At 43.3% G+C, this 13474-nt stretch overlaps 1 protein-coding gene across 2 annotated transcripts in view; it reads left to right on the top strand.

Moving 5' to 3' along the window:
- Positions 1-13474, top strand: part of RFFL (ring finger and FYVE like domain containing E3 ubiquitin protein ligase) — a 76735-nt gene that overhangs the window by 50541 nt on the left and 12720 nt on the right. For both annotated transcript variants that reach the window (XM_040336777.1, XM_040336778.1), the window contains exons 2-3: positions 2540-2715; positions 8037-8378. In XM_040336777.1, coding sequence (XP_040192711.1) covers positions 2548-2715; positions 8037-8378 — 510 coding nt within the window. In that variant the 5' untranslated portion in view covers positions 2540-2547. The remainder of the gene's footprint in view (positions 1-2539; positions 2716-8036; positions 8379-13474) is intronic.

The following is a 13474-nucleotide window of genomic DNA, read 5'->3' as shown; positions in this document are numbered from 1 at the left end:
AAAATGTATTCTGCTACATTTCTTTGGTAAAAATAGCCCAAATCAGTGCTTATTTAGTCTGTGGGAAATGAAGTCTACAAGTTATGGTATATTTAAAAATGTATCAATTCTGACATACTCATAACCTCATTTTGTGAGGCCCTAAAATGCCAGGACAGTACAAATACCTCACAAATGACCCCTTTTTGGAAACTCAACAGTCCAGGGTATTTACTAAGATATGGCTAAAGCAGCTTCAACTCTTCTGAGAACTGTCCACAAGGTTTAGGAGGGTGTTTATGGGAATGTTTGTTTGACCATTCATCCAGAAGAGCATTTGTGAGTTCAGGCACTGATTTTTGGATGAGAAGGCCTGGCTTGCAGTCGCTGCTCGAAAAGGTGTTCTATCGGGTTGAGGTCAGGACTCTGTGCAGGAGAGTCAAGTTCCTCCACCCCAAACGCGCTCACCCATGTCTTTATGGACCTTGCTTTTGTGCACTGGTGCTCAGTCATGTTGGAACAGAGAAGGGCCATCCCCAAACTGTTCCCACAAAGTTGGGAGCATGAAATGTGAGGCGCATCATATCCTGTAGCTCCTTGGCTCCTGGGAGCTGTGTCGTCATTCCCAGGAGTCATGGGGCATCGTCACCTGTTAGCTTTGCGTTCTTTCTAAATGGGAAATGATGCGATGCAAGGTGGTGTGAAGCATCATTGTCTAGCTTACATTTGGTTGCCATAGCAATGGGGCAGGACCTTCCTATGACTACGCCGTTGTAATGGCAACCAGAGACTCAATTGGGCGCCAGGCCTTGTGTCTTCTGCGCATGCGTGAGATCCAGAGGTGCATGCTGGGTAACCAGCAGCGCCGATTCCCGGAAGAAAACATTTGTGGGCTTCACATGTCCACAATTAAGATGAGGCAGAATATAAAGGTTGCTTTTCTCCAAAAATATGCTAATACTACATCGTACTATCATATATTTAGGATTTGTTACATTAGGTTAAGCAGCTCGGGTGTCTTAAAAAAATAAATAAAAATTACAGCTGGAACTCCACTATAAGAGATTCCTTTATTGGCACTAAGGAGGGGATAACCAACCCCTGAAAAGTAACACCACGCCGTAAATGGCTATCTGTGGGACAAGTTGAGAGGCAGTATCTTAACAGGGTAATTATATCTGCATTGTGTAAATACCTTATTCTGATTTTGTGTAAAGAATGACCAATCATTGCTTTTTGAAATGTGCTTCCGTGTATACAGTAATGCTCATGAAAGAACTTTGAAGTTCCACCCCAGTGTTGTCATAGAAGTCATTTGTTGTTTTCTAACATACCTAAGCTATTGTGCTGCAACCATTCACACCTTGGAAAGGCTTGTAGAAGACTATAAAGCAGGCTACTCTGCCCTAACACATAAAAAAACAAACGTGCTCTCCTATATGGCTGGAGCTGTCTCCCAGTGGCTCTTAGCCTGAGAACTGAGCGATCACGTGATCGCTAATAATGTGAGTTATTTTTATTACAAAGCTACACATTTCTCATATATTTTAATTTTGGTAATAAGTGACACACAATTGGTGATTAGAAGCTTTCAGATTTTTTTTTTTTTTTTTTAAAGAGTGTGGGTTCTAAAGGCAGCGGCCGATCAGAAATCTGGGTGGATCCCGACCATTATTGTTGGTATACATCAGTAGAGGGAGCGTGAGTGGCTGGCTCAGGCTCTCATCGGCCGATCAGAAATCCTGGGTGGATCCTGACCATTATTGTTGGTATACATCAGGAGAGGGAGCGTGAGTGGCCGGCTCAGGCTCTCAGCGGCCGATCAGAAATCTGGGTGGATCCCGACCATTTTTGTTGGTATACATCAGGAGAGGGAGCGTGAGTGGCCGGCTCAGGCTCTCGGTGGCCGATCAGAAATCTGGGTGGATCCCGACCATTATTGTTGGTATACATCAGGAGAGGGAGCGTGAGTGTCTGGCTCAGGCTCTCAGCGGGCGATCAGAAATCTGGGTGGATCCCGACAATTGTTGGCATACATCAGAAGAGGGGTGGGAATGGTTGGGCTATCGGCTGCATGCTGAATGGCTGAGACAGCTGTCAATCAGGAATCTGGGTGGATCCCGACATTGTTGGGATACATCCAAAGATTGGAACAGCTCTGTGACGTCGGCAGGCTTAGTTTAGCCTGTGTCCTGAAACAATGACCAATTCACATCTTTCCATTCACTTCAGGTATTCGAGTGGTTTGATAGGTCGGATACTTGTGTTTTTTTTATTCCCTCTGTCTGCAGTGGTCCTTGTTGCTGGCTCCTATGTCCTGGACTGGTCACATATGGCAAGAGGAGATGTATTCACACACCCAGAAAGGTGGAATTCCATGTTTCAAGACACGGGTGGCTGGAAAGTATCTTTCCACCTTTTGCAGGGCTGTTTTTCTTTCTAAGTGACTCTGAGACGTGGTCACGTTAAGACTTTTCTATGGTTCTTGGAGAAAGTATATGTGGAAATCAGTCGGTTTTCTGTAATTATAACTGTGATGCTTTTTTTTTTTTTTCTGCAGGTGTGATTATGTGGGCTGCATGCTGTAATTGGTTGTGTGTAGATACTGGCCCTGAAGAGATCCAACAGCGTGGGAGAGCACCGGACCGCACCCATCAGAGCGTCAGAACCTCTCCTCCGGTTGCAGAGGTCACCTGCAAAACTTGCGGTACTAGACTTCAATCCACTACAAGGAAGGTAAATGCCAGAACACCTTAAAGAGGTTGTAAAGCCAAGAAGAGGAAAAAAATATGTAAGACACGGCATAATGAGCTAGTATGCATCGCATGCTAGCTCATTATGAAATACCTTAAAATGAAGCTGTTGCAACGGTCCCCGTACACTGCTGAGATGGCTGACATTTTACCCAAAGTTTATTCCGGATTACTCCAGCATGGTAATTGGCTGAAGCCACAATGACGTCACTCCGGTACAGGAGACGCCATTCACAGTTTATTCAGGCATGAGCGGCAACAAACAATCCTCTGCCTGATGGCCCCTCCTTTGTAACGCGTTTCACCCATATGGGCTTAATCACAAAGGGCAATGCCGAATTTGTTTTGCTATTTTTGTTGTATTTAGGCAAAAGGTTAATTTTACCTCAGTATAGGCTAGGGAAATGGTTTTGAATGCTATTCTATGTCAAAAAACATTAAAAGTATGTTGGGATTTTGACTGCACCCTAATCCACAAGTCACATGTTCCAGATACAAATTGCTTATAGTTTTACTGCCGATACCATTTTCTCTCCGGCAGCTACTCATCTTCCTTGCTGTCCTGTAAAGGAGATGATCTGATGTAACAGACTCTACATGCCAAAATGTTGTTTTTTTTTTTTTTTTTTTTTTTGTCCATGTAATGCTGCGTAATGGCATAAATGGCTTGCATGTGATGTAAATGCCATTTAATTTCTTTATAGCAGCCACTCCTCCCTAATGTCCCAGACATAACTCTGATCATGCAAACAGAGCTAGATTTACAGTGTTCAACAAAGCATTTACTGTCAGGCTGCTTTCACATTGCAGCGTGGAGCCGCGGTGACGGTATAGCTATTTGTAGCGCGGCTATACCGTCGTATTTACCGCGATATTCGGGTGCTAGCGGTGAGGTTTTAACCCCCGCTAGCGGCCGAAAAAGGGTTAATACCGCCCGCGTTGCGGGCGGTATTACCGCGCTTTCTCATTGATTTCAATGGGAAGGCGCGGTATAGGAGTGGTGAACACCCCGCACCTATACCGCGGTAAAGATGCGGCTAGCAGGACTTTTGGTGCGCTCCTGCTAGCGCACCGCTTCAATGTGAAAGCCTTCGGGCTTTCACATTGAACACTGCAGGGCATGATTTTTCATGTGGTATAGCAGCGCTATTTTTAGCGCTGTACCGCATTAAAAACGCCCCTGTGTGTGTATGTGTGTGTGTGTGTGTGTGTGTATGTGTGTGTGTGTATCTATCTATCTATCTATCTATCTATCTATCTATCTATCTATCTCGATATCGATATCTATATCTTTTAGTCTGTGCTTGTACACTATATAAACTAAGCAGTCACTATCCATGCATAGCTGTATTGTTGAACAGTACTGTGCCAAGCAGTACTTGTATTATCTATAGTTGCCAACTGAAAGTGGTTTAAAAACCAAATGTGCAATATATTGCAGCTTGCTTACCATGTCCTTTTTAGATGTGGTGGTTGCATCAGTTATCTTTTTTTTGTTTTTTCCCCTTTAGTGTTCGAAGTACTAGCAGATTTAAATACACAAACACATTGCAGCCAAACTACATCCAATACTTCATTAGCAGTTGCAGCAAACCATTTTTTATTTTTTTTGGAGTAAATATTTTTATGTAAATGAAAGCTGGTCATTGTAAGCACCCCTTCTAGTGTTAAATGGTTTCTCGAACAGAGCCAGCCTTCAAAATACAATATTTGTGGTGGAAGATTCCTCCATCCTCACTGGGTACTGTGCGTTTTTTTTTTTTGGTAGGCTGTAAGCAAAAAAATAAAAAAAAAATGTATAGGTGTATGGCCAACTTTACAGCCATGAGTTTTATTTTTTTTTTATTTTTTTTTTTTTATTTATTTTTTTAAGACTGAGGTTACAATTGCCATTCAATGTTCATTCCTGTGTCATTAGATAGACTCTCACTTCTAGGGAAATGTTAAGTGGCTGGCACACAGACATTTGATGTTTTATCCTTCTTGTACTGTAGTTGTTTGTGTGGAGAAGTACACTGTTACATTTTGGGTTTAATATGTGCCTAATGGGAACAGACTGCTTTAGTCCTGGGTGTTCTGTGTGATGAACTGTTAATGAACTTGAACTCCTTTCATTTATAGAGTTTAATTATAAGATTGGAAGTATTCATGAGTCATACATGGTGCAAATTTCCTTCATTTCCCCATCAACACACAGTAGAATCCCTCCTGCCGAGCCATTGTTTTCTCCTAGTGGGGAAATTGCAAGTAAAATCCATCAGGCTGGTTGTATCCAAGTTCAAATTGCCAGGAACTGGCTGAGATTTGAACTGTTTATGGCTGGCATTATACTTTATATTTGGAATGTGAGTTCTTGAAGGATGTAAAGTCAATGCAGAAATACACTGACGGCTTTTAAGATGTGATGTTAAAAAATATGATTATTCCAAAAAAACATTTTAATATTTGTGGTTGAGTAAGGTTTAGTGTGTACCGTATTTTCCGGCATATAAGACAACCTTTTGGATGCCAAAAAAATGCATCCAAAGTCGGGGGTCGTCTTATACGCCGGTGACAGTCTCCGTCGGGCTGCGGGCATCCATGATTTAAAAGCCGCACCTCCTCCTCAGACAGTTTCGTGATAGGCGGAACACAAATTTTCCCAGCAGGGCCTCTGTTCAGTGTTCCGCCTATCACGGATGCCTTCTCATTCTCGGACGAGAGGATATCTGTGATAGGCGGAACACTGAACAGAGGCACTGCTGGGAAAATTTGTGTTCCGCCTATCACGAAACTGTCTGAGAAGAAGGCGCAGCTTTTAAATCATGGATGCCCGCAGCCTGGAAGCCAGAACCTGCAACGAAATAAGGTAGGGAGATGGTCTTGGCTGGCACAGTGGGGGCAAGTGATTGCACAGTGGGGGCAAGTGATTGCACAGTGGGGGCAAGGAATGTAATGTAATGGCACAGTGGAGGCATGTAATGTATTGACACAGTGAGATTTGAAAAAAGCCTGTTTGTCAGCAGTTGTTCCTGACAGTGGTTGTTCCGGCTACCCCTCAGCTTCCCGAAAAACTAGTAAGAAGGGGGTAGTCCCAAAACCCAAATTTTTCCTGGAAAAATAGGGGGTCGTTTTATATGCCGGTATATACTGTATTTGCGTATAACACTCTTTTTGTTTTTGTTTTTTTTACCCTGAAAATAGAGTGTAAACTGTGCCTGCGTGTTATACGCAGGGGGCTGTGGAATTTTTTTTTTTCCTGAAACTTCCCTCTTAAAGTTAAGGTGCGTGTTATACGCCGATAAATACGGTGTGTGTGTGTGTGTGTGTGTGTGTGTGTGTATATATATAAATATTTATTAATCTCATTTAGGTGAACTGGCTATGTGCAATGGAGCTTTGGTAGTCACAGTAGAGGATTTTTTTTATTTGTTTTTTTTTAAAGAGTGAATACTGAATTTTTGTGTATTTATACCTTCATGGCTATTACTACCCACATACTCTACACATTATTTATCTCAAGCCTGAAACTGAAAAACCTTTGTCTGTTGCGAAAACCAAAACAATGGACTGTGTGGCAGCCCGACATGAACTGCTTTCTGTACAGAAATAAGTCTTTTGTTTGCTTGGTGATCTGCTGACCAAAGTTGTCACAAAAGCCATGCTTTGTTTGCCAGTCACACATTGTGATGTCACCTCAGCATTCAGGTTGGTGTGTGTATGCATTTCCTTGGCCTTCTTAACCACTTCATATTCCCAGGCTTTGTACATCTTGCTGACAGGTACATTTTTTATTTTTTATCAGTTTCATACTAAATAGCTTTGCTTCTGCTTTTTTTTTCCTGAAACGGACAAGGAAGGCGTTTTGGTGGCTATTTTCATTATATGGCCCTCCTCTGCAGAATCCGGTGTATATGTACGTGATTCTGCACAACTGTCTAGGGGGCGCACGTGCCGCTTCTGCTGTGATTACTCACAGCAGAAGCCGATCTGCAGGTACCAGGCAATGGATGTCTGCCGACACCCGCTGATCGTCGGGCAGAGAACTAAGTGTGTGTGATCACGTTTGATGTTTAACCTCTTCCCAGCCAGTGTCATTATTACAGTGACAGTGTGTGTTTTTAGCACTGATCACTGTATTGGTCTCAGTGGTTCCCACAAAGTGTCAGTTATTGCGGCTGAGAATTGGACACTATAGCAGTCCCGTCGCTGATTTCCACCATTGCTAGTATAAAAAATAAATAAAAATCCGTGTGTGTGTGTATATATATGTATATGTATATATATATATGTATATATATATATATATATATACATATATATACATACAATTGTTTGTAGACACTATGGGCCAGATTCGGGTACATCTGCGGCAGCGTAACATTTCGCATTTACGTTACGCCGCCGCAATTTTTACGGGCAAGTGCTTGATTCACAAAGCACTTGCCTGTAAAGTTGCGGCGGCGTAGTGTAAATCCCTCTGGCGCAAGCCCGCCTAATTCAAATGATCCGGGTAGGGGGCGTGGATCATTTAAATTAAATGCGTTCCCACGCCGAACGTACTGCGCATGCTCCGTTTTAAAATTTCCCGCCGTGCTTTGCGCGAAATGACGTAGCACTGACGTAATTTTTTAAAGGTCGACGTGAGTTACGTCCTTTCCTATTCACGGACGACTTGCGCAAAAAAAAATTTAATTTGACGCTGGAACGACGGCCATACTTTAACATGGCAAGTCTAACTATAGGCCACAAAATAGCAGCTTTAACTATACGCCGGGAAAAGCCGACTAGCGACGACGTAAGAATGCGACGGCCACGCGTACCTGCGTGGATCGCTGGAAAAAGCTAATTGGCATACCCGACGCGGAAAACGACGCGAACTCCACCCAGCGGGCGCCGAAGTATTACACCTACGATCCGAAGGCGTACGAAGCCGTACACCTGTCGGATCAAAGCCAAAAGCCGTCGTATCTTAGTTTGAGGATTCAAACTAAAGATACGACGCAGCAAATTTGAAAGTACGCCGGTGTATCAGTAGATACGCCGGCGTACTTGTACTGTGAATCTGGCCCTATAAATTTTGCCCAAACCAATCAATATACACTCATTGGAATTTTTTTTTACAAGAAACTATGTAGCAGAATACAAATGGGCCTAAATGTATCAAGAAATTAGTTTTTGTTTCTAATTGTTTTATTTGTGTGTGTGTGTGTGTGTGTGTGTGTGAAAAAAAAAAAATTGCATAATTTATTAGATTGCCATGACAAGTGTGTGGCTTTGAACACTGCTTTGTTTGTTAGCCAGTGTATTTCTTTTTCTTTTCAGACTTCATGCATGGATTGCAGAAACATCTTCTGTGGATCATGTCTTCAGCAACTAAATGATGGCCTACCTCTTTGTCAGGTGTGCCGGAGGATACGTTCCACTTCCTTTACCCGGGATGAGTTATTAAAGCTAAAAGTAAAAGATCTTCGAGACTACTTGTCCATGAGAGAAATACCCACTGACCTATGCCGTGAAAAAGAAGATTTAGTACAGCTTGTTTTGGGACTGAGACCCATGCCCTACCCAGATGTGACTATTGTTCCCCCAGTTTCATTTAGACAGAACAGCTACAGAGCAGGAAATGGCTCATCTCCGACACAGCTAACACAAGACATTCCAACGGTAAGTGGTTTAAGTTCGGTACACTATAGTTCTCTTCTTGCGTGTACCTTTTTTAGTTGCATTCAAACAGAAAATGTACTACTGATTTACTGATCTGTTCAGGCATGCTTTTAATTTTAGTGGTTGCTTATCAGTAAATGCTATTTTGTAAAAATGGGTGAATATATATATATATATATATATATATATATATACATACATACATACATACATACATACATACATACATACATACATACATACATACATACATACATACATAGGAATTAGGTGTGACAACTGTCGGTATTGTAAACATAATCATGTCTGGAGATGGCTGTCGAATGGATGGAATCTGCTCCTACAGGTCTGATCCTGCACTTTTATTTTGCAAATCCTGTGAAATGTAAAGCAGGGTAACTGCAAAAGTCTTTTAACTTATGATGTATAAAAATAGGCAACACTGTGTAAAGAAACTGCAACAGTAGCAATCTGCATCCCTTCTAGGCTGTGACTCGAAGGTTACCTATTGTGATGCAGTTTGTAGTCCTTTGAAAGAGTACAAAAATGTGCCTCTTCATTTTAGTATCTAGAAAAAACTTTTTTGTGATATAAGTTGTTGACCTCTTGAACCACAGAGACCCCCGAGTGAATGATCATGGCTACTACTTTCTTTGTCATGCATCTGCTGTGTTCATAGCAAACACACAACACAACATTGTTCCAGCTTCCTTGATTTTGCTACTTCAGCTTGATGACACTCATTTCATGCTTGGTAACCCATAAAGTCTCGCACTGAGCTGTTATATCTTGTTTACAAAGCTGCTTTGTCATTGATTTGCTGTGAGCCATATCTAGGTTCTGAATAACACACTTCTTCAATGCTGGACTCCATGCAGAACTAAAAGGCACATACTAATTCAGCTCTATAATCATTAATACAATACAGCCCAGTACAGGGAGCTAACAGGAGGAGATGTGATAGATCACTCTCCACTCGCAGGACGGGGAATGTGGAGACTTGAAAGTGAAACTGCAGCAGAAAGATCAGTCCCCCCCCTCTTCAGCCCAAAAGAGGTGTGCTGCTTCGCCGAGTTGTGTATAATTTGGGACTGGATGGGCAGATACTACTTTGGCAGCTCCCCTATATATGTATTTCATCAGTGTTTTTGGTTGTTTGGCTAGTGTCCAGCTTTTAATCAAAGGGTCTAAAAGTGGTACTGTCAGTGCTTATCGCAAGATGTATCATACTAGTATACACACATCCGGTATATCCGGCCAAAACTCTCATGGCAGTTTTCCTGCCAGGAAAACAATCTGTGTGTAGGGGGAAAAAGCTGCCGAGCAGGTTCTCAGTTTTCCCGGTGGACTTTTTACTGCCGGGAAAACCGATCATGTGTACGGGGCAATAGGTTCAAGAAATTGGCTGCCAAATCCAGCATGAAATGGTCGATTTAGTAGTCGTTCATGACCTTTCCTCTGACCTTCTGGAAGGACCAATGGCGAATTTGACTGTCTAACTGCAGCAGTACATTTCAAATGCACCTTTTATAAGTCTGCAGCACATCCAATGTGTGAATGGCCATGTCCACTGGCGACTCAAACCATGGAAAAAGAAGGCAAGGCAATGTGTAGATTGAGATGGAAAAAAATTTAACTACCTTTTGGCAAAAAAGATGGATGAAGATCTACGTTTTCATTATGGAGTATCAGAAACCGCTTCCTGCAGGAAACGGCTGCCAATTGTGATACTCTTTGAGGTAATAGTGACCAGGAAGTAAAACTTTCCAAGTCGGAAGCACTAATGGGATTCTGGATTGGCTTAAATGGTGGTCTCTGCAAGCTGATATTGTCTCTGATAATACCAGGTCGAAATCTCAGAGGCAATGGAAACTCAACTGGAGAAACCATATGCATTACTCCTTGAATAAAGGCTTGTAACAGAGAATGCGACACCATTCGCATCTGGGGTAAATATTGCCAAGGTCGAAATTTGCACCTCAATGGTACTCGGTTCCAGCTTCAAATCTACTCCAGACTGGAGGAAAGACCAAATGTGATTTAGAACATACCTGCGGGGACGGAATTTCACACCTGGCTATATAAGATTTCCAGGTCCTATGGTAAATATTTCCTGAGGACTCCTCCCTGACCCTTAACAGGGTGAGACAGACTACCACAGACACTCTCCTATTTTTCAAGATCCTGGCTTTAGTAGCCAAGCCATTAAAGCCAACGGTCATAATGAGACGGGTGACAAATCGGACCTTGTTGCAGGAAGACCGGACGATCTGAAAGGGTCCATGGACTGTCCAAAGGCAAGTTTACCCTTTGGAACTACCAAACAAAAACCGCAGAAAGAGGGCGCCTGGGTCAGTCCGATTGTAAAAGCAAGCAACACTTTATTCAGAGACAATGAAGGGGATTCAGAGCCCCCGTCCTGATTTGGTCTCTTGCTAGCTCTGAGAGCAGGTGTGAGAGCTGGAGACGCTGCCGGTTATATGCCCCCCATACGGCGGGTCTGAGCTTATCCCCCACAGCGGTCTTCTCGTCATTCGTGACAGCCGACTGCTTGATTGGTGATCCACATCAACCCTGTGTGCAGCTTGCAAGATACTTTATTCAGATACACTTGCATAAAATAAAGTGTTACCGTATTTTCTGGCGTATAAGTCGACCTTTTGTACTTAAAAATATGCCCCAAATGTCAGGGGTCGTCTTTTAAACGCCGGTACCTGTAATGCAGAGTCAGTCAGATTGCGGGGGTCCATTGTTCAAAAGCCGCACCTCCTCCTTGTCCTGTTCCGTGATAGGCGGAACACTGTTTCCCAGCAGAGCCTGTGTTCAGTGATCCGCCTATCGCGGAGGTCGTCTCATCCTCGGCCTCGGACGAGAGGACCTGCGTCATAGGTGGAACACCGAACACAGGTTCTGCTGGGAAACTGAGTGTTCCGCCTATCGCGGAAAAGGACGAGGAGGCGGCGCGGCTTTTGAACAATTGACGCCTAAAGTCTGACTCGGCATGCAGGCATAAGTGTGTCGGAAGGGGGTCGTCTTATATGGCGAGTATATCCCAAAACCGAATTTTTAGCTGGGAAATTAGGGGATCGTCTTATACGCCGGCAAATACGGTACTTTTACTATCGCACTGACCCCAGGTGCCCTCTTTCTGCTGTGTTTGTCTGAGGGAACTCCCATTTCCTGCTGAGGAGCTGCCGGTGACTGTTTGCAATCCCCATCCACCTGTGGACTTCTCTTTGATATTCCCTAATACTATGAACTGTATGCACTAATTCTTACTTCATTTTGGGTACATCTTGTCCCCCCCTGTTATTGATCCCTTATTGTCCACCTTATAGCTGCCTTTGAGCACTGACTCGCACACTGCCTGCCAGTTCTGTGCGATATATTACTTTGGAACTACCAAGCTCTCCTCGGAAAAGTTGGTGTGACTGGTGTTCCCTTCACCCGGATCCTTTGCAACAGACGAACAAGCTGAATCGGGGGAAAGGCATATATTGGCGAGAACTGATCCTAGGGTGTCACCAGGGAACCCTTTGCCAATGCCTGCAGATCCCTGGTCCAGGACACCTCCTCAGCTTCGTACTGAATCTAGATCCTAACAGATCCACATCCAGCATTCCCCATCTTTGCAAAGTGCCATGAACACCTCTGAATGGAGGAACCAACCCCTGATGGCTGAGAACATCTACTTGCCAATTTTCCACTCCTGGAATGTGTGCTGCAGACAAAGTGGGGACATCAATCTCTGCCCAGGACAGAATAAGATCCACCTCTTTCTGAGCTGCACAACTACTGGTGCCCCCCATGGTCATTGCCATAGCATTGTCCGACTGAACTCTTACAGGAAGGCCCTGCAAATGTTCTGCCCAATGCAGAAGTACCAAACGAATTGCCAGGGTTCCAGAATTTTGATGGGCAGCAATCTTTCCTGTGGAAACCAAGTCCCCAGCACTGAAATGACCCATCACACCGCCCCATCCCGACATGCTAGCGTCCCCTGAGGTGGCCACCGGGAACCCAGTGGTGGACACTTTGGAGCTGCAGATTCTGCAAGAGGAAAATCATCTCTGAGGAGCTCATGAAGACTCTGACCCTGACCCTGAAACCATTATGGCGGGCAGTGTCTAACAGACCCTCGGGACTGGTGGAAAATCCGATGCTCTTGTAGGGAGGTGAGATTATATAGAGGAGGATTTCCTGTCTTTTTTGTCAGTGCCCAATCACCTGTAGATGGCACAAAACCCAGGTAATTGTGCTTATTAAAGCCTGTGGTGTCCTATGCAAAAAAGAAATGTCCTTTATGTACTCTAAGTTTTTTTTTTTTAGAGGCAGTGTGTTGGCAGCGAGTTCATGTTTTTATAGGTAATAGCCAGCAGGTCTATCTTCTGCAAGGAATGCGTTTTTATTAATCCAGGTGTAGTACAAAATACAGGGCTTGCGTGTTTCGGCGAGTAGCTTTAATCATAGCCGTTTGTTTTGTTTGCTTTATAATGCATACCTGGAAAGTGAGAATCTTTAATCAAATGAAATGTATGTAAAAAGAAATTTAGGAAAAAAACATGGAAGCTGTCGCCACTTAAAAGCGCATTTGCACCCAAAATTTCAATTCTTGGTTTTTGATAGAGTGGGGGAAGGATTATTACTCTTGCAAGGATTTACTGCTGCCAGTGTTTCACCAGACATGAAGAGTGGACATTAGCCATAGGGACACTGTTAGAAAAAAATCCAGGGTTCTAGTTTTCCACCAAACCACTCACTAATAAAAAAAAAAAAATGTATGCAGATTTTATTAGCTGTTGGAAATGTCCCCTCACTTTTTGCCTGTGTTTTTTTTGTTTTTTTTCTTGCATTTGAGTGGGAATCAAGTTTTTATTGCCATCTGTGTCCCTGCTGAATCATCCCCTCTCTATTTATTATGTTTACCAATATTTCCAATGAGGACATTGGTTCTGGTGACAGCCAGGAATTCCCTCACCTTTTTTGTAGGGATTTACACTCACTTCCTGTTGTGGCTAGGGGACAGGAAGTGGTGAGAATTTCCCTAATTGGACAAAAATTGCAAAAAAGACACTGGTTATAACTCTCTTGCTTTT

Source organism: Rana temporaria, chromosome 2 (genome assembly GCF_905171775.1).
Source record: "Rana temporaria chromosome 2, aRanTem1.1, whole genome shotgun sequence".
In the NCBI taxonomy this organism is placed as follows: Eukaryota; Metazoa; Chordata; class Amphibia; order Anura; family Ranidae; genus Rana; species Rana temporaria.
Note: the sequence above shows the minus strand (reverse complement) of the source record. Positions and strands in the feature narration are given on the sequence as shown.